Source organism: Meles meles, chromosome 19 (assembly GCF_922984935.1).
Source record: "Meles meles chromosome 19, mMelMel3.1 paternal haplotype, whole genome shotgun sequence".
Classification (NCBI taxonomy): domain Eukaryota; kingdom Metazoa; phylum Chordata; class Mammalia; order Carnivora; family Mustelidae; genus Meles; species Meles meles.
In genome coordinates this window covers 45327815-45348223 of record NC_060084.1, presented here as the reverse complement: position 1 = coordinate 45348223, position 20409 = coordinate 45327815, and the positions used below count along the sequence as shown (strand labels likewise).

General features: G+C 50.1%; 1 protein-coding gene across 2 annotated transcripts; it reads right to left on the bottom strand.

The window, feature by feature from the left end:
• Positions 1–222: 222 nt before the first annotated feature.
• Positions 223–16686, bottom strand: ACP7 (acid phosphatase 7, tartrate resistant (putative)). 2 transcript variants are annotated; one of them, XM_045988452.1, is made up of 13 exons: positions 16370–16686; positions 15309–15617; positions 8645–8845; positions 8172–8354; positions 7151–7274; positions 6858–6920; positions 6655–6769; positions 6458–6565; positions 6305–6362; positions 6151–6218; positions 5986–6057; positions 2601–2738; positions 223–600 (listed from the first exon to the last, which is right to left on the bottom strand). In XM_045988452.1, the coding sequence occupies exons 2-13, from the start codon at positions 15427–15429 to the stop codon at positions 535–537; spliced, it is 1317 nt and encodes a 438-aa protein (XP_045844408.1). In that variant the 5' UTR covers positions 15430–15617; positions 16370–16686; the 3' UTR covers positions 223–534. The 2 variants fall into 2 exon arrangements, with proteins under 2 accessions (XP_045844408.1, XP_045844409.1); XM_045988453.1 differs by lacking the exon at positions 5986–6057.
• Between the last annotated feature and the right edge of the window lie 3723 nt (positions 16687–20409).

Sequence of the window (20409 nt, the reverse complement as noted above, 5' to 3'; positions counted from 1 at the left end):
GGTTTAGGGTGCCTTGAGCAGTGGGAGCCTTGAGGGTCAGCCTAGGAGGAGAAAGTCACCAGCACCACCTGCTGGAGAGTGGTGTCATGACAGCCGTACCCACTCTGTTGACTTAGGGGTGCCGATGGCCCCTCGCCCCTGCAGGCATGGGGAGGGGGAGACAGCCCAGGGGGCATCCCCAGCAGAAGTGCAGAGTCCACAGAGCCACAGCTGTAAGTCTCTTTATTCCTGGGGCCCCGTGGGCACCCCGCCCTGTCAGTGCTATGCAGGGGAGCAGGGTCGAGCCGCCCCACACCTGCCCTGCTTTGCTCTGTGCCTGGGCGCCGACCCGCCCATCACAGCCGGTGGTACCCCCACCTCTCCAGGAGGGGAGAGCTGCCCCAGCTGCCACGGGGCTGCATGCACCCCACATGGGGCCTCAGAACGGCTGGGAGTCAAGGCCTGCCCCAACTCTCCACCTGGGCCTGGGCAGTGTCTGGTCACACAAGCCAAGGCAGCAAGGCCCAGGGTTCCTGATGAGAGCTGCCTCTGTGCTTAGAGGTACATCATCCGGCCAACCAGCGGTCTCACCACCCTGACGTCATCCACAATCTTCCCATCCTGCAAGGGACAAAAACAAAGGAGGTAATGAGAGCTGCAAGTCCTGACTCCAGGGCTACAGACCTGAATTTTTAATGGGCTGTGTGACCTGGGGCAAGATGCTAGACTTCTCTGAGCCTCAGTTTTCCTCATCTGAAAAGTGGGGATGCTAGGAATATTACCTACACCGTAGAGGTTGTGGGGATTCAATGAGATTATTTGTAGAAGGCTTTTTTTTTTTACTTTTTTTTTTAAGATTTTATTTATTTGAGAGAAAGAGAGAGAGAGAGCATGAGAAGAGGGAGGGTCAGAGAGAGAAGGAGACTCCCTGACAAGCAGGGAGCCCGATGTGGGACTCCATCCCGCGACTTCAGGATCATGACCTGAGCTGAAGGCAGTCGCTTAACCAACTGAGCCATCCAGGTGCCCTGTAGAGGGCTTTTTATTTTTTTATTTTTTTTTAAAGATTTTATTTATTTATTTGACAGACAGAGATAACAAGTAGGCAGAGAGGCAGGCAGAGAGAGAGGAAGGGAATCAGGCTCCTTGCTGAGCAGAGAGCCTGATGCAGGGCTCAATCCTAAGACCCTGGGATCATGACCTGAGCTGAATGAAGGCAGAGGCTTTAACACACTGAGCCACCCAGGCACCCCTATAGAGGGCTTTTTAAAAAGGGATCCCAGGACATGGCAAGGATTGTGTAAGGTTTAGGCTGTTATTATGAGCACAGACCCTGGAGTCAGACAAACATCACTTACAGCCCAGTACAGCAGCTCTCTACGTGGCCTTAAGAGTAAAACTCTGAGCCTCATTTCCATATTCTCTACACAGGGGAGAACTGAATGCAATAAATACACAAATTTAAAACCTGCCTCTGGTGCGTGCCCCGCTCAGTACACTTGATCTTAGCCAAAAGGCCAAGAAGCGATTCCCCACTCAGTAAAGGATAGTTATTTATAATAAAAAGAACATGGTCTTTGCGGTCAGATCCCAGCTCTGCCACCCTCCAGCTGTGTGACCCTTGGAAAATTACTTCCCCTCTCTGAGCCTTCGTGCTCTCATCTGTACAATGGAAAGAAAAACCATCCCATAGGATGGCTGTGGTGATTAAAATGCTACTAGATGTAAAGTGGCTAGCCCAGCATCTGATACACAACAGGTGGTCAAGAAATCACAATTATTATTCTTTTTTTTTTTTTTTTAAGATTTCATTTAGTTATTTGACAGACAGAGATCACAAGTAGGCAGAGAGGCAGGCAGAGAGAGAGAGAGGAGGAAGCAGGCTCCCCGCGGAGCAGAGAGCCCGATGCGGGGCTCGATCCCAGGACCCTAGGATCATGACCTGAGCCGAAGGCAGAGGCTTTAACCCACTGAGCCACCCAGGCGCCCCTCACAATTATTATTCTTTTAAAATGATGACGGCAGGGGCATCTAGGTGGTGCATTCAGTTAAGTGTTCGATTCTTCATTTCAGCTCAGGTGGTAGCCTCAGGGTCATGAGAGTCAGGGTCTGTGCTCAGTGTAGAGCCTGTTTGAGGCTCTCTCTCTCTGCCCTTCTCCCACTCCTCTTAAATATATAAATAAGTTTTTAAAAAATATAATACAATTACAATGGCAAAAATAAAGGAAGCTGAACCATGATTATTTGGGTCCTTCTAGCCTTGGGCCACTTCTTCCGGCCACAAATCATACTGGTTTCCCTCCACCTGCTCCTACCACCCACCTTCTTGAGCCCCTGCTTCAGGCTGACAAGTACCTATGGAATTTACCATGCTTCGGAAACCGTTCTCAGCACTTTATGTATAACAGGTCAATCAACTGTTATCATCCCCTTTAACAGATGGGAAAGCTGTGGCTCAGACAGGTGAAATAAATTGCTGGAGGTCAGCCAGCTGGTAAGGAGCAGAGGCAAGATTTGAACCCAGGATTCCCGGCTCTGGAATCCATTCTTTTAACCGATCGGCTCCAGAACCCACTGGGCTTGGTTACTCCGGCAGGCGACCGGGCACACCGCTCACTGACCTGGTCATCCGACACCTGCTGGATGTGGAGGTGGGTCCCGTTGAGGATGTGTAGCCGCGTGTACCCGTACTCTTTCACGCGTACGGCGCTCCAGGGCCGAGGGAAGAGGGAGAAGGGCGTCAGCCGCTCCTCACAGCCCTGCCAGACAGAACCAGGGCTGGGTGGGTGGAGGATCCGCAAGCAGCAGAAACAACCTCCCAGGCCAGGACCCTGATGTCCCCGAGGAAGACAAAGTCTGTTAAGCCTTGACCTCACTAAGACTTCTAGAAAAGGGCTTGGCTGTGAGAGACTGCCCAGTGCAGCATTTTCTGTAAGAGCCCTAGGCTGAAAGGCACCCAAAGGCCCATCGTGGGGGTCAGTTAAATACGTCATGGCGTGACCGTCACAAAGCAGGGTGTCACAGAAAGGGGGCCGAGATGTGCAGTAAAAGGGAAAAAGCAATTTGAGGAATAGATAGAAGTCACGGGTCTCGACACTGTCAGCACGGTAGACCCTCCAAGAAGGCTTTTTAAGTCACCAGCCCCTGGGGGAGAGTGAGTACTCAGCCTCGCAGAAGCCACACCAGCCGGCAAGAGCAGAGAGCATGGGGGACCTTGAAAAAAAAATCACCATTTTGCTGCCATCATTGTGTCATGAATGGAAGCAAGGCTTATCAGTCGATGGCAAAACTCACCGTGCAAGTCAGAGGACTAACCAGATAATGGCATAGTCCCCCACGATCTGTCCAGGAGGAATACTATATTCGTCATCATTCATTATATATGATACAAAAATATTATAAAATATTAATAATATAATAAAAGCCACAGACAAATAAAATAATAAGATAAAATAGGGATTAAAACAGATGTGGTTAGGGTGCCTGGGTGGCTCAGTTGATTGAGTGTCTGACTCCTGATTTCGTCTCAGGTCATGATATCAGGGTTGTGGGATCAAGCCCTGTGTCGGGCTCCTCCCTGGGGATGGGGCCTGCTTGGGATTCTCTCTCCACTGCCCCTCCCCTCCCTGCTCAAGCACACCTCCTTGCACATGCGCGCTCTTTCACTCTCAAAACAAACAAAACAGGGGCGCTTGAGTGGCTCAGTGGGTTAAGCCTCTGCCTTCGGCTCAGGTCATGATCCCACGGTCCTGGGACTGAGTCCCGCATCCAGCTCTCTGCTCAGCAGGGAGCCTGCTCCACCGGGCGCGCCCACCCCGCCCACTGCCTGCCTCTCTGCCTACTTGTGATCTCTGTCTGTTAAATAAATAAATAAAATCTTTAAAAAACAAAACAAAACAAACAAACAGATCAAAAACAGATGCAGTTAAATGTTCATGCTTGGGGAACATTGGTAACATTGGGTATAGGGAAACTCTTCTTTATTTTTGCAACTTGCCTGTAAGTCTGAAATAATTTCAAAATTGGAAACTGAAGGGAAAACTCATCTGCCCTGATTCAAGTTCAGAACAGCGATCGCCTAGGGGTCTGAGGAGCCATCTGGTGCTGGTAACATTTTATTTCCTGCTCCAGGTGATGGCTGCACTGGACCAATGCCGGGGCACGGTTCTCAGAGATTCTGGTGTTTGTTCTGGAATGGGGTCCAGATGCTGGAGTTTTAAGCCTTCCCCATGTAACGTGCACCGAAGTTGAGAACCTCCTAGGGCATGAAGCACGATCCAAGTTGTTTTTTACAAGGAGGTAGTACAGTGACAGGTCTCTAGCAAGACCATACTCCATTGCACATGCAGAGAACATTTGAAAATGCCGACCAAGAGACAGAACCCCAGAGCGGGACGAAGAAGGGGTGTGAATGGCTGGTGTTTACCTCTTGCCCTCTGCACGGTCTGAATTTTTTTTTTTTTTAGATTTTTTAAAAAAATTTATTTATTTGACAGGTAGAGATCACAAGAAGGCAGAGAGGCAGGCATAGAGAGAGAGGTGGAAGCAGGCTCCCTGCTGAGCAGAGCACCCGATGCGGTGCTCGATCCCAGGACCCCGGGATCATGACCTGAGCCGAAGGCAGAGGCTTTAATCCACTGAGCCACCCAGGCACCCTAACGGTCTGAATATTTAAAAAATATTTTTAAAGATTTTGTAATTTGAGAGAGAGAGAGAGAGAGATGGATCACAGAAGGAGAGAGAGAAGTAGGCTCCCTGCTGAGCAGGGAGCCTGAAGTGGGGACTTGATCCCAGGACCCCAGGATCATGACTTTAGCCAAAGGCAGACTCTTAACCAACTAAGCCACCCAGGCACCCTGTGCACTATGTGAATTTTTATCACAAGTGGTTCTTACTTCGATCCTAAGAACCAGCTTAAAAAATAAGCCCCCTCTCCTTGCAGAAGTGATTCCAAGGCAGAGAGGGGAAGGGCAGGAAAGCGCAAGAATCTCTGCAGCACCCAATAGGGCCAAAAAATAAGAAAGAGCTCACAAAATGACAGGGGCACTCGGACCTGAAGAGTTCCCAGTGGCCCAACCCGGAGCAAGGTGATCAGTAGCATAAATCACAATCATATTGGATTATCGCCCACAGGATACAATAATTACCTGTGAGTCCACACCGATATAAATCAGTAACGAACTACATAAATGGGACGGAAGGGATGACTCTTCCTCACGAGAGGACTCTAATTAATCAATCCTGGAGGAATGAGGGAAACAGAAACTTCCCACTAGAACATCACAGTAATAACTGTTGCCAGCAGGACCCACAGGGGATTTGAAATCAGTGGGTGAAAGCTGGAGGAGAGTCAGGAGATTTGCATGGCCGGAAAGGGAGATATAATAACTTTACAGTGGAGGAACCTCCTTAACCAGGTGATTCAGAGACACACGGACAGCAGGAGCCCCGGGTCCCATGCACCAAGGAGAACACAACATCACTTCTACAATCGCCTTGCCCAAAATGCGTAACCTGAATCTCAGCCAAACGACACGTAAACCCAGACCAGGGGGCCTGCTGCCAAACTGCTGGCCAGGAGTTTTGCAAAACGTGCAGGATGAAAGACAAGCAAAGACTCAGGAGACACAGTAACTAACTCGAATGTGGGAACTTGGAACAGAAAGCGGTTATCAGGGAGAAGTTTGGCGGAAAGTGAACGGAGTCTGGAGTTGAGTGGCAGTGATGATAGTAAGAAGCCCTCTGTGTTTGGATCCATCCGGTTAGTAAACCTGGGCAAGCCCCGGCCCCAACCCCTGCTGCCTGTTGAGCCTGGGACTGAATGAGATTTGACTGCCCAAGCCTCTGTTTCTACATCCGTACAATGCACCTGGGACAAGGGCTACCTAAGCTCTCAGAGAGTGGGGGAGAGGTGGGGCAGCAGCTGTATAAACACCTGGCCAGTACAAGAGGCAGTAAAAATCAAGAGGCCAAGAAGCCAAGCCACCCTCTGCCTGTGACGCTCACAGCAGATCCTGTGATGATGTGGACGGGGCCTCGAGGGTTGGTGTAAGGCATCTCTCGGCTGCCATTAAATACCTGGAAATGGGAACAAGGGAGAGGGGCGTGTCACACCAGGCCAAGCCCTGGGTGTCCTGGGGTCCACCCACCCTGGCCCTCCCTGAGTCTTACCTGGTAGTTGTAAATGGGCCACAGGCGTTCGTAGGAGTGCTCGTGAGCCCACAGCTGCAGGTCAACCCCTGAAACAGAACAAGCTGGGGTCAAGCCCCCTGATCCTAGAGAGACTGGGGGGGCAAGGCGGGGCAGGGGTCCCCAGGTCACTCACCATATTTGTAGAAAAGATCCTCCAACCCATAGAACTTGCCACGGAGGCCTTTGCGAACCTGGGCAGGGCGCACAAGGAGGGGAATGGGGGACTCAGGCTGCCCCCCCGCCCCGCCTGGCTCCTGGCACCCCACCCCAGGGAGGGGGTCCTCACCTTGCTTTCATGCCATGTACAGTCATCCAAATCGGCATTGGAACAGTACATGGGCCGGTGGCCCATGGTAATGATCCACGGCCGGGCTGCCCGGTTCTTATTGGCTTTCTAGAGAGAGGGTGAAGGGGTGGGATGAGGGTGAGGGGCGGGGTAGAAGAAGGGAGGGGAGGCCAGGCAGGGGTCACCACCCATGTTACCTGGAGGTCGCTCTCCAGCCAGTGGAACTGTCTCTCTACCAGGTGGCGGCCATAATTGAGGAAGAAGTACACCTCGGTGGAGAAGGAGATGATGTGTGCAGGGCCCAGGTCCCAGCTGGAGAGGTCAAAGGGCATGGGTTAGAGGTGGGAGTCTCTTGGGCATCTCCCATCCATCCTCCAGTCCCCAGGGTCCCCCAAATTACCTGTACCACAGGCCTTCATTGTCCCCTGGCATGCTGAAGCGTGCCTTGTAGTTAGAGAAGTTGCTGGATAAAAGGAAGTGAAAGGGTGGGGAGAGGGTCTGGGTTCCTCGGCCCGCTGCCCCCACCACCCCACTGCCAGGCCAGGTCTGGCTCCCCGTCCAGCCTCTGTCTCCTCTCCTCTCACTACTGCTCATGCACTGCTGTAGGTCGAGGGACTAAGGTGAGACACTCAGAAGGACACGTCTGTGTGCACCGGTCAGGCCCACACCCGCCCTGAAGCCCCAGGCCCTCACTAGCGTTCCTCGTGATTCCCAGGGCACGTCATGTAGGGCAGGCTGGCAGCCACAGGCTCGATGAGCCGCATGAACTTGTCCCCGACACGAGCATTGTCCTGATCCATATTGTAGGCGAAGTCTCCTGGGGAGCCAGGGGTTGGGGGGAGAGGAGAGTAAGGACCCAGACCCTGCTCTCCTCTTGCCAGAACCGAGAGACCCGATGGCTGCAGCCCCTGACCCCGAGCCATCCCAGTTCTCTGATCCCTACCTCACACCCACCCACCTGTGCACTTGGAGCTATTTCTTGAATAGCTCCTGATCGCACCCCTGCCCGCGGAGATCACACTGGTCTCCCATGCTCTGATCATACAAGCCACCATCTCTGCCCGCCTTCTTGTCCCCTCCCAGGACAAAAGCCTTAAGACTGACACGATCTGGTACTGGTTTTGTATCAGGCAGAGTTCCAAATGCTTTACATACTTGATCACCTGAATTTTCCAAACACCCTCTGAGGTGGATGCTGTTATTACCCCACTTCAGATGGGGAAACTAAGGCCCAGAGGGGTTACATGCTCATGCAAGGTCATGGGGCTGGTTAGTAAAGATCCAGGAATCAGGCCCTGGGAGTCTGGTTCCAGAGTGTGCAGTCGTAAACCGTATCAGCCCCAATCTCTGCCTCCCATCCATGTCCCTGTCCCCTGAAGCCACAGCAGCAATGATAATGACAGGGAACACACGGCATGTGTTACAGCATGCCAAGCAAGGTCATTTACGTAGTCATCACGACAGTCCCATGAATTCGGGACCAGCCTTAGCCCTCACTGTAGTAAGGCAGAGGACAAAACCAACAAGGCATGTGGCTCTCTGTTGGAGCTGGGATTTGAACCTGGGCAGACTGGTTAACACAGACACCCTCTCCGGGGCCGGTGTCTCATCGTCTGTCCCTTGAGAACCACGCTAACCCCAGCCCGGTGCCCTCAATATCCCCTGGGTGGCCTCCCTCCCAAGCCCCACCCCATGTCCCTTGCCAATGCCTCACCCACATGCAGAACAGCATCGTACATGCCCTTCTGGGTGTCCCTGCGCAGCCGCGGGAAGGCCTTCGGGTTGTCAGCTCCCAGGTCCCCAAACACAGCCAGACGGGGGCTCCAGTGGGGACCATTCTTCAGGGCCCGGAAACGGAACCGACGGCTCCAGCCCTGAGAACTGCCGCAGCGGTAAACTGAGGGAGAGAGGAAGGTCACAGTCAGCTAGGAGCACCCCTGGCTGCCTCCACCCTGCTCCCCCAACCCGTCTTCAGTGGGTGGGGGAAGAAAGTGGGGATTGTGGGGTTCTGACCCATGCCCTTTGGTCCACCCCGCCCCAGACCCCAGCACCTCCCATTCTCATGCCAGAGTCTCATAAGAGAGGCCTTACCGGCCCCTCCTGAGCCCCCTGCCAGTGGCAGCTTCTAGTACCCCCCCCTCCTCTTCCTGCTCCCCCCTCAGCACTGGGGCCTGGGGCCCCTCTCACCGTACTGGACCCCCGGCAGCAGCCCCCGCAGCGTGACACGGTGTATGTAGAGTTTCCGCCGGAGAGCGCCCCCATCCACAAAGGGGCTGAAGGTGCCCTGGGCCCGGAGGGGCAGGGGCCCCGCGAGCTGCAGGCCGAACTGCACTTCGGAAGGGGTGGGGACCCACGTGGTCCAGGTGACCGTCATGGAGCCTGGCTCACCTGGGGAGGAAGGGCGGAGCCGGCGGGCAGTGAGGCCTGATCTGGAGCAGGGGAGGAGGGGCGGACAGAGCGAGGGGCGAGAGCCAATATCGGGGAACACTAGTAGTTAGGGACACGGAACACTAGTAGTTAGGGACACGGGTGCTGGAGCTCCCCAGGTGAAACCCCAGCCTTGCCATTCCCAAGCTGTGCTTCCCTGGGCACGTCCCTTCACCTCTCTGTGCCTCGTTTTCCTTATCTGTAAAGTGGAATAATAATGGTTTCTACTCTAAGGGTTTCTGTGAGGCTTAAACACAAGCAAAGCCCTTGGGACAGTGCTGGTAGGATTCCATGAGTGAATGGATATTAGTCTTAATATCATTATTTACTGCATGCAGCCCTCGTGCCAAGCGTTTAGCATACATGACATCCTTGAGGGGTTATAAACTCAGATGTCTAGAAACCTGCTAAGTCATATAAACGTGGCAAAGTCCAGCTGGAAGGAGTCAGGCCAATGACAGTGATGGAGTGTGAGGCGAACTGTAGACCTGCCCTGGTTTAAAGGGGCAGCCATAGCTTGGTCTCCATGCCGGAAGCCGGCCCAGTATCCCTAAATCTGTCTTAGAGACTTCTAGAAAGTTCCTATACGGTGATTTTTAAAAATTTTTTAAAAAAGATTTTATTTATTTATTTGTCAGAGAGAGAGAGAGAGAGAGTGAGAGAGCAAGCACAGGCAGATAGAGTGGCAGGCAGAGGCAGAGGGAGAAGCAGGGTCCCTGCCGAGCAAGGAGCCCGATGTGGGACTCGATCCCAGGACGCTGGGATCATGACCTGAGCCAAAGGCAGCCGATTAACCAACTGAGCCACCCAGGCGTCCCTATACGGTGATTTTTATATATTAGGAACATAGATAGACTGATAAATCCAAACTTTTTAAAAAAGATTTTTTGTGTGTTTCTGTGCATGAGGGGGCAGGGCAAAGGGAGAGGGACAAGCAGATTCCCCACTGAGTAGAGGCAGACAATGTGGGTGGGGCTTGATCCCAGTACCCTAAGATCATGACCTGAGCTGAAGCCAGAGGCTTAACTGACTGAGCCCCCCAGGGGCTCCAATAAATCCAAACTTTGAAGTGATTAACTCAAAATTCTTAAATGCCAGCCACCAAATCAAGGTTTTCAACACACCACATGGTCTATAGGCTTATGTTAAGAGCATGCGCTCCTGTCCCAGGAACAGGAGAATGCATGTGCTCCAGATTCTTCATTATAGCCCTGTTTGCAATCACAACGTATCAGAAATGACTGAAACGCCCACCCCTAAGAGAGGGGCTGAAGTGACTATGTCACTGCCAGACAGTGGAGCACAAGGGAGCTATCCACAGAAGGAGGACAAGTTCTAGGAATGACATCCAGGAGAGCCCGTGAAATTAACAAAGCAAGGTACACAAGAGAGTCGCATACTCTTTACATAAGAGGGTAGACGCAGGTACGCACTCATCTGTACAGAAGAAATACAGGAAGGATCCAGCAGAAAGGAAAGACATGGGTTACTTACATGGGATTGATGAGAATGGGGTAGAAAAGGAGAGACAGGTACAGAGCAGGAAAGACCAGGACGGAAAACTACTACCTTTTTAGTGTAATTCTGACCCTTAGAATTATAGTCATGTTCCATATTTCCTTCACACACACCCCATAAAAACTAACAATTACAATAACAATGCGGGAAGAAGCCAGTATGGAGTATAAACACTGACCAATGGATGTAACTATATTTACAAAGTAAATAAGGCAATCACGCGGAGGGGTGGGTCACCATGGGGTAAGTCTTGACTGGAAGCTGTAAGACTATAGCAAAAAGTTACAAACTTCCAGTCATAAAATAAATAAGCCACAGAGATGAAAAAAGCACAGGGAATATAGTCAAGTATATTGTACTAACGTGGTGTGGTGACAGACCGCAACTACCCTCACCTGGTGAACACTGAGTGAAGAACAGAATTGTCAAATCGCTATGAAACTAACATAACATTGGATGCCAACTTATACTTCCGTAATTTAAAAATGCTCTTTAAAAGACTACAGAGGGGAAGCCTGGGTGGCTCAGTTGGTTAAGCCACTGCCTTCGGCTCAGGTCATGATCCCAGAGTCCTGGGATCGAGTCCCACATCGGGCTCCTTGCTCGGTGGGGAGCCTGCTTCTCCCTCTGCCTCTGCCTGCCACTCTGTCTGCCTGTGCTTGCTCTCTCCCACTCTCTCTCTCTCTGACAAATAAATAAATAAAATCTTTTTTTAAAATAAATAAATAAAAAATAAAATAAAAGACTACAGAGGTGGCGCCTGGGTGGCTCAGTTGGTTAAGCACCTGCCTTCAGCTTGGGTCATGACCTTGCCGTCCTGGGATAGAGCCCCGTGTTGGGCTCCCTGCTCCACGGGGAGCCTGCTTCTCCCTCTCCTTCCTGCTCATGATCTCTGTCTCTCTTAGGTAAATAAGTAAATAAAATCTGAAAAAAAAAAGACTACAGAGAAAAAGGACTACACATACACGTTGTCACCTAGTAAATGTTCTTACAGGGAAACAGACAAAGGGGGTGCATGGTAAGGGGACAGTGTGGGTGGGGGTGGAGCAGATGGGAAAGGGGAGGGGTCCACAGTAGATCAGATGTGGTCCAAAACAGCACAAAGGGGCTGGGAAGATGGAGCATGAAACTGCTTTATGCCTATACTTGCACCAAACAAATACCTAAGTATACTGTAGAAGTGGGAGGTAGGTTTTGCAATGCTGGAGAAAGAAGTTATAAATAAGGAAAGAAGAAGGCTAAAATAAGCCCATGATGTTGGACTAGAATCAGAGGTATCAGCATGATCTCATGGTAAGAGCTATATACATACAGATAGGGAACTCGAGATCTGTGCGTGTGTATGTGACACACACACACATTTGTGTAACAGCGTGGAAGCCGTGATACCCCAGAAGCCACGAACACACCCAGCGCTCAGATCTTAGTTTCTAAATACCCACTCTCCAGCGAAAGAAACCAGGGTTCCTTGCAGAAGCGGTTGATTCCAAACACCGGGCAGGAAATAGACAAGATCAGCCCGGAATAACACGTGGTGCCGGAAGGTGGGGGAGTGCTCAAGAAATGATGGGGGCTTGTCAAAAGAACACAGAAGTCCACCTGAAGGAATTCCAAAAGACCAAACCCGGGACAATTCGAGTTACAAGATAAATAATGATGATATTGGATATTTAATCCAAGGAATCAAAATAAATATCTGTAAGTCAATACCGAAATATAGAAATTAATAAGTAAATGGATGGATGGAGGAGGGAAGGGACAGCTTTCCTTACAGTAAAATTTCCATTAGACAGAGAGAAAGAATTAGAAAGCCACAATATCACAGTCAGGCAAACACCACGCTAATAATTGTCGCAGGCAAGATTGAATGACGGACGCTAAAGTCAGGGGGCAGAAGTCTCAAGAGAAACATAATTTGCATGGTCTCAAGGAACCTCCCCCAAGATATTTATTAGCCGCAAAGGGAAGAAGAAAAATCCTATGGTGGAGAAACCCAGCAGGCACCACTGTAACCACACAATGAAGGTCAATGTCACCAGTAACAGCAATGAGCTACGTCAGCACCAAATGGGAAAGCTGCTGACATTCCAACAGTGTCTATAGTTTAGTTAATACTCTATTGTACCAATGTTAACTTCCTGTGGTTTTTTTCCCTTAAGATTTTATTTATTTATTTATTTATTTGTGAGAAAGAGAGAGAGCAGGTGTGCGAGAGAGCACGAGTTGGGGGGAGCGAGAGAGGGAGAAGCAGGCTCCCCGCCGAGCAGGGATCCCAACACGGAGCTCCCCCTCCCAAGACCCTGAGATCGAGACCTGAGCTGGAAGCAGACCCTTAACCGACTGAGCCACCCAGGTGCCCGTCTTCCTGGTTTTAAATAAACACATTAGGGCACCTGGGTGGCTCAGTCGGGTCAGTGTCGAACTCTTGATTTCAGTTCAGGTCATGATCTCAGGGTCGTGAGATGGAGCCGCAAGTCAGTTCCAAGCTGGGCATGGAGTCTGCTTAAGATTCTCTCCCTCCCCCTCTCTCTGCCCCTTCCATCCTCCTGCATGCATGTGCACACTCTCTCTTAAAAAAAAAATTTGGGGGGGCGCCTGGGTGGCTCAGTGGGTTAAAGCCTCTGCCTTCGGCCCAGGTCATGATCCCAGGGTCCTGGGATTGAGCCCCACATTGGGCTCTCTGCTCGGCGGGGAGCCTGCTTCCTCCTCTCTCTCTGCCTGCCTCTCTGCCTACTTGTGATCTCTCTGTCAAATAAATAAATAAAATTTTTAAATTTTTAAAAATAATTAATAAACATACTGTAATTATGTAAGATGCTAACATAACAGCAGGAGAAACCGGGTAAGGGGAATGTGGGAACTCTGTAATATCTTTGTAAATTTTCTGTTAAATCTAGAATTAGTACTAAGTTCAAGTTTTAAAGTAAGTATCATGGCCTTTTTGAGCCAGTCTGCCGGGCTTCGAATTCCAGACTCTGTGACCCGAGGTCAGACCTGCTCTATATGAGCCTCAGTTTACTCTTCTGTAACATGGGAGTAGCAGTAGAACCTACAACTTAATATCCAATCTGAGGCTAAGTGAGTTATCTCTCTGACACACTTAGACCAGATCTGCTATTGTTGCTGTGCAGACCCAACAAGAAACCCCTGTCATCTCACTGGATTTTCACAGCAGTGCCCACGAGATGGGTTTCACTGCCGCTCCATTTTATAGAAGTCTCCAGGCAAAGTGCCTTGTCCAAGGTCAGTTGGCCAAAGGACGCCAAAGCCAGTTTGTTCACCCGGTTTCAGATTCTGCACTGCAACTAACCTGTAAGAAACGATCTTCCTTCCAAGTGTCAAGGACATCAAAAAACAAGGGAAGCCTGAAGAACTAACTGTCACAGCTAGGAGACTAGAGGCAGCAGCGGGATGCCATGTGGGATCGTGGATCGGATTAGTGGAAAAACTGGTGAAACCCAAACAAGGTCCATGGTCCAGTTAGTGATATGATGCCAATGTTAATTTCTTAGCTTTGATAACAGGTACATAAGACATTGGCATTAAGGGAACCTGGGTGACGGGGATACAGGAATCCTGTATTATCTTTGCAACTCTTCCGTAAACCAAAAGTTAATTCAAAATAAAAAGCTAAAATTATTTGAAAGACAGAAAGGGCTGTGTTTTGAGTTTCAGTCCAATATCAAAAAGGAATAGGGGGCGCCTAAGTGGTTCAGTGGGTTAAAACTTCTGTCTTCGGCTCAGGTCACGATCTCAGGGTCCTGGGATCGAGCCCGAGACATCGGGCTTTCTGCTCAGCGGGGAACCTGCTTCCTCCTCTCTCTCTCTGCCTGCCTCTCTGCCTACTTGTGATCTCTCTCTCTGTCAAATAAATAAAATAAAATAAAGAAAGAAAGCCACAGTCATTAAAAAAAAAAACAAAAGGAATAGGGCACAATTATTTGAAACTCCTTTTAAAATCCTCCTCCCTGTTTTAAAATTATTTGAAACTCCTTTTAAACTCCTCCGAGTCTGCATGAGACCAAATTTTCTTTGTATATATCATCCAAAGCGATGAATAGAAACAGAAAGCAGCAGAAGCAGATGTGGGGAGAATCTGGCTGCCTCCTATTAAGTCAGACATTAAAGAGACTTAAAAAGATGTAAAACCAATGCCACTCTTCTCATTAGGTTTCTTTTCTTTTGTATAGTACAGTTATTTTTCATGCAAAATGCCATTTACCTTAACACAGAATGGATGTGTTACTGCTCATTTTCAATGACTTAAACATGTTTAAATGTCTCCATTTTAGTTTCTAATATGGCAGATATTATGGATATAACTCACATAAACTAAAGCTCCTTGAGGTTCTCAATCATCTTTAGCTGCGCGAAGGGACCGAGACCAAAAAGGGACCCTGAGACAAAAAAACTCCATGACTATACTCCATTTTGCCACTTCACAGGTAAGAGCTCACTTACTCTCCTTCACGAGGTCCCACTTATACTTTCCCATTGTCCAGATGAGGAAGCTGAGACCAGAGAGGTTAAGTCACTCGCCCATCGTCACAACAGCAAGTAAGTAACAAAGAGGGGATTAAAACCCAAGAAGTTTAGGTCCAAAGCGTCCAGAGTTCAAGGTCTATGACCACCCCTAGATCAAGGATCAGGAAGCAGCTTTGTGGGGACACAATGAGCAAGGACAACACTTTGGAGAGACTTTGGAGAACACTTATTACAGCCTGGACACCATAATCATTTTCCACATAGCCAGGTGCACCACTGCTTGGAACCCCCATTTAACAGAGTCGGATAACTGAGGTTCAGGAAGAGCAAGCCACCAGCCCAGGGTTCCACAGCAATCCTCATGGGATACTGAGCCCCCAACCCACTGGGAGATGCCCAGAAAGTGGTCCCAGAAACTTACCTGGGTAGGACAGGTGGACTTGCTCAGGGGCAGCCTTGGGAGCCACTGGGGTCCCCAGGACTCCCAAGGAGAAAACCAGGAGCAGACAGCAGCAGGACCAGCAGGGACAAAGGGAGTGCATGGTAAGGGGACTGTGTTGGGGGGGGGGAGGTGGAGCAGATGGGGAAGGGGAGGGGTCCACAGTAGATCAGATGTGGTCCAGAACAGCACAAAGGGGCTAGGAAGATGGAGAGTGGAGGGAGATTGGGCAATGTCAGGGGCAGGAGGCAGTACGGTGGGGAGGTCTTCAAGGGGATGGTTATCCAGATGCTAGAGAGAAAACAAAAATATTGATCACTACCCAGAACCAAATGTCCTGAGACTCACTGCGTGCTAAGCACTTTGCATAGATTAACTCGTGGGAGCCTCACAACATTCCTATGTGTGGTGGCTGCTATGATCATGACCGCCATATCACAGATGAGGACAACGAGCCACAATGATTCCCTGCACAGCTAGGACTGATGGGGCTGGGGCTGGAGCCCTGGGGTCCTGGTTCCAGAGCCCTGGCTCTTACCCGCAGCTCATGCTCAGCGCTCAGCGAGAGGTTTGGGAGTGGGGTGGGGACTCAATGTAGAGAGTTGTCCTTGGCAACTCCATCGCCGCCAGCATTCCACCCTGCTCTTAGCAACCCCAGCTTCTTGGACCTATGGCCTCCTTCCCTAGCATTGCTCCCAGCTCTCAGAGCTCATCACTCTGTATTTCAGCCTCCAGCCTTCCATTTTGGTCTGAGTGACCCCAATCCCCCACTCCATCCCCAAGTCCCCCCAGAATTTCCATCCTACCTGGAGCGGCCCCTTCCCCTCTATCCCCCCCATCGGCATCCCGTCATGCCTTGGTGACCCCCAACCCTCCAGCCCTGCACCTGCACACCCACTCCCCTTCTCCCCAGCCCTTCTCCCCGGCTCCAGTTTGCTCTCCAGCTCCCGGAGGACCTGTGGGGAGGCGCCCAGCCAGCCCAAGACCGTCAGCCCGGAGGCTGGGAGATGGGGCAGGGGACTCCCTCCCGGTCCCCGGCTCACCCTCGGGCGCCAGCTGCCCGCACGCGCGCGCACGTCTCGGGCCACCAGTGAGGAGGCGGTATTTATGAGTTTGCTGGTACCGTGGCATCCTGCCGCCCACAGCTGTCCCAGCCCCGGAAGAACCTGCCTTCTCCAAGTGACAGGCTCCCCAGGCAACCGGGGCCCTGGGTCTCACAGGTCCGGCCGGTCCTGGGCGCCTCACGCCCACCAGCAACCCCCCTCCCCGCCCCACAAGGCGGGGCGTGGGAAGGGGGATCCAGAAAGGTTTGGTACGCCGCAGCCGACACCCCCAGGCTGACCACCAAGTGAGCGCCCTCACAGGTAAGGTAAGCTCGTCCCCCGGCCACCCCGTCCCGCGACGGCGGAGCCCCCAGGGCACGGACACTGGCTCCTACCCCCGGCCCTGCCAGATGCCCCGGTACGCAGGTGTGCCGGCAGCTGGGGCCTGCGACCCGGGGGATTCCCCTATCCCTTCCTGGCTCCTCTTCCTCGCCATTCCTTCCTCCTTCCTCCTTCTCCAAGCTTAGCCCACGGATTCCCGCCGCCGCCCCCCCCCCCCCCGCCAAAAACCCCCCACTCCACCCAGTGGCATACTGAAAACACAAAATCAAAATCCGGGAAAGGCAGTGCTGCTTCTGAGCTGGGCGCCCTAGGCAGGTTACTTAACCTCGCGGAGCCTCGGCTTCTTCACCTGTAAAATTTAGGGAATAATAGTACATACCCTAAGGGCTGTTGAGAGGATTAAACCAGATGAGGCATGAAATTTCATGCTGAGAACGCTGCGCCCTGGCCCAGAGTAAGGTCTGGATAAGAATCAGCTTTTTTATTATGATGAGTGCATGAACTCCAGAAATTGCCCTGGGGTCTAGGTGGGAGCCAGTGAGAATTTTCCTGTAAACCTTCATGGGCTGTTTGAAGGTTGAGAGAGTCTTCCCACAAAATATGTTTGGAGGTTCCCCCAGCAGCAGGAAAAGGCTGGAGGGTCCAGGTTTTTCATTGTTCTCCCTTCCTGTCAGTAGATAAAATGACCCAACCACTTGGCTTTTTTAATTCAAAGTATAGCAGTTTGGGGCGCCCGGGTAGCCCAGTCTGTTACAGGTCTGCCTTCAGCTCAGGTCAGGATTTCCGGGTCTTGGGACAAGTCCCGCATCATCGTATCATTGGGCTCCCTGGTGGGAGTCTGCTTCTCCCACTCCCTCTGCTGCTCCCCCTGCTTGATTTCTCTCTCTCTCACTGTCTCTCAAACAAACAAACAAACAGAACCCACAAAGTATAGCAGTTCTGCCTGTTGGGTACACAGATTTCGGACACTGACTCGGAATCCAATGCTACTGAATAATAGAAATATTTTTTTCATAGAACTATTTGTTTTTAAGTTTATTTATTTAAGTACTCTCTACACCCCAGGTGGGGCTCAAACTCTTAACTCTGAGATCAAGGGTCATATTCTTTTTTGACTGAGCCGGCCGGCCAGGCACCCCTAAAAATATTTTTTAAACAAACATGTGTGAAAGTGAGATATGTGCTTCTTCCTTAATGCTTTAAGCTTCAAGATCTATGCAGTTTCCAAAAATTATCGTAACTCGGAAGTTTCAGTGAGGGTACAGATGTTTGAGAGGCCTGAATGACTGCAGTGGGATGTGAAAGCATCTTTGACTGCTTTTTTTCTTCCTTCCTTCCTTCCTTTCTTTCTTTCAGAGAGAGAGGGAGCGAGGGGTGAGGGGCAGAGGGAGAAGGAAAGAGAATCTTTTTTTTTTTTAATATTTTATTTATTTGACAGAGAGAAATCACAACTAGGCAGAGAGGCAGGCAGAGAGGAGGAAGCAGGCTCCCCGCGGAGCAGAGAGCCCGATGTGGGGCTCGATCCCAGGACCCTGGGACCATGACGGCTTTAACCCACTGAGCCACCCAGGCGCCCCAAGGAAAGAGAATCTTAAGCAGGCTCCATGCCCAGTACAGAGCTCAATCTCATGACCCCGAGATCACAACCTGAGCTGAAATTAATAGTCGGACACTTAGCCGACTGAACCACCCAGGCTCCCCTGATTCCTTCTAGTGGCAGAGCTGGAAGTCTGCAGATGGGACAGAAGGACCCAGTAACTTTCCATTGTAGCAGTTGTTCTTAAATTATACCCTCTTGAAAATTATGGAGGACTCCAAAGAGGTTTTGTATATATGGGTTGTATCTACTGATATTTGTCATGTAAGAAAATTAAAATGAGAAGTTTTTTAAAACAAGAAGAAAACACATGCATACATTCCATTAGCTATCATATCAATGACGTCATGACCCGTCAGGCAGCCTTGGAGAGTGAAAAGGACAAACACATTTTCGCATTATTGTGGAAAGAGTTTTGACCTCATTAAGTCCCTGGAAAAGGTCTTAAGGATTCTCAGACCACATTTTGAGGACTGCCGAGTTATAGGGCAGTAAAAGCAAAGAGGTCATTGGTTTTCCCACCCAAGTTCATGTAGCCCCTGAATGCCATCTACCAATTCCGATTAAAAGTCCTACTACAATTATGCCTGTTGGTCTGTGATGCAGGGGATGAAGGCTCCCAGCTCCCTTGTGGCCCCTCCCGCCCTCTCCGGCTCAAATCTCAGCCCTCCCCTACTCTCAGGACAAACTTAGAACCATTTCCTGTTCCTCTTTTCAGACAGCTCTGTGTTTTAAGAAATATACTTCCAGTTCTCTTATTTCTTCTGCTCCTAGTGCTGGAAAACAGAACATCTAATCTGGGGGCAGATGGCCTGAGATTACCTCTAGCTTGAGCACTGACGAACTTTGGCAGGTTACCGTACCTCAGTTTCCCCTTTTGTTGCATGCCAATAATCATAGTAACAGGCTTCTAGTGTTGCTGTGAGATTAAACAGGGTGACAGATATCAACAGCTGGAAACAGTGCCTCGCACAAAGCAAGCGTCGCCTGCACGCATTCCAATTACTATTACACCTTAGGCACCTGGGCTGCTCAGTGTAAGATAAGGCTGTGATGAACTCACTATTCCAAATCATTTAAAAATTATTTGAACCTTCTTTATTGTGAAATAGAACATACTTACAGAAAGTCCCTGAAATGTAAATAGTCTACTTAACGAATTCTGACAAAGGAAACATGGGTAACCGCCATCCAGGCGAGGAAACAAATCCTACCAGCTTTCCATAAGCTTCTTCCCACCTCTGCCCAGATTCTACATTCTCTCTCCCCAAGGAGGTACCCACCTGATTTAGGTTTTACTGGACTTGGGTTTTGCTGCCTAAGGATGCCTTCTTGTAGACAGTTTCATTGTGCCCCTTTTCCATGGGATGTGAAGAATATCATGCCATATGACCTCTTGGTTGATTGTGAAATTCATCTGGGCTGGGTGGGTGAGTGGGTTAATGTGGGTTAGTGCACATTTTGTTCTAGCATGTTCACAACATAGAATGGACCTATATAGTTGACCCTTGAGCAACATGGCTTTGAACTACATGGGTCCACTTACACATAGACTTTTTACTGTATTGTAACCATGTTTTCTCTTCCTTGTGATTTTCTTTTTTTTTTTTTAAAGATTTTATTTATTTATTTGACAGAGAGAGATCACAAGTAGGCAGAGAGGCAGACAGAGAGAGTGAGAGGGAAGCAGGCTCCCCGCTGAGCAGAGAGCCCCATGTGGGACTCGATCCCAGGACCCTGAGATCATGACCTGAGCCGAAGGCAGCAGCTTAAACCACTGAGCCACCCAGGCGCCCTTCCTTGTGATTTTCTTAATAACATCTTCTTTTCTCTCACTTACTTGGTAAGAATATAGAATATGTAGAATATAGTGCATATTACCTACAAAATGTGTGTGTCAGCTCTATGCTATTGGTACGGCTTTCAGTCCAGGTTATGCTATTCGCAGTTACCTTTTGAGAGAGTCAAAAGTTATATTCAGATTTTTGACTGCATGGGAAGTGGGGCTCAGTGCCCTTAACCCCTGAGTGGTTCAAGGGTGAATTACTACACATTTCTATTGGGTGAGAACCCAGGAGTAGAATGGCTGGATCCTAAGGCA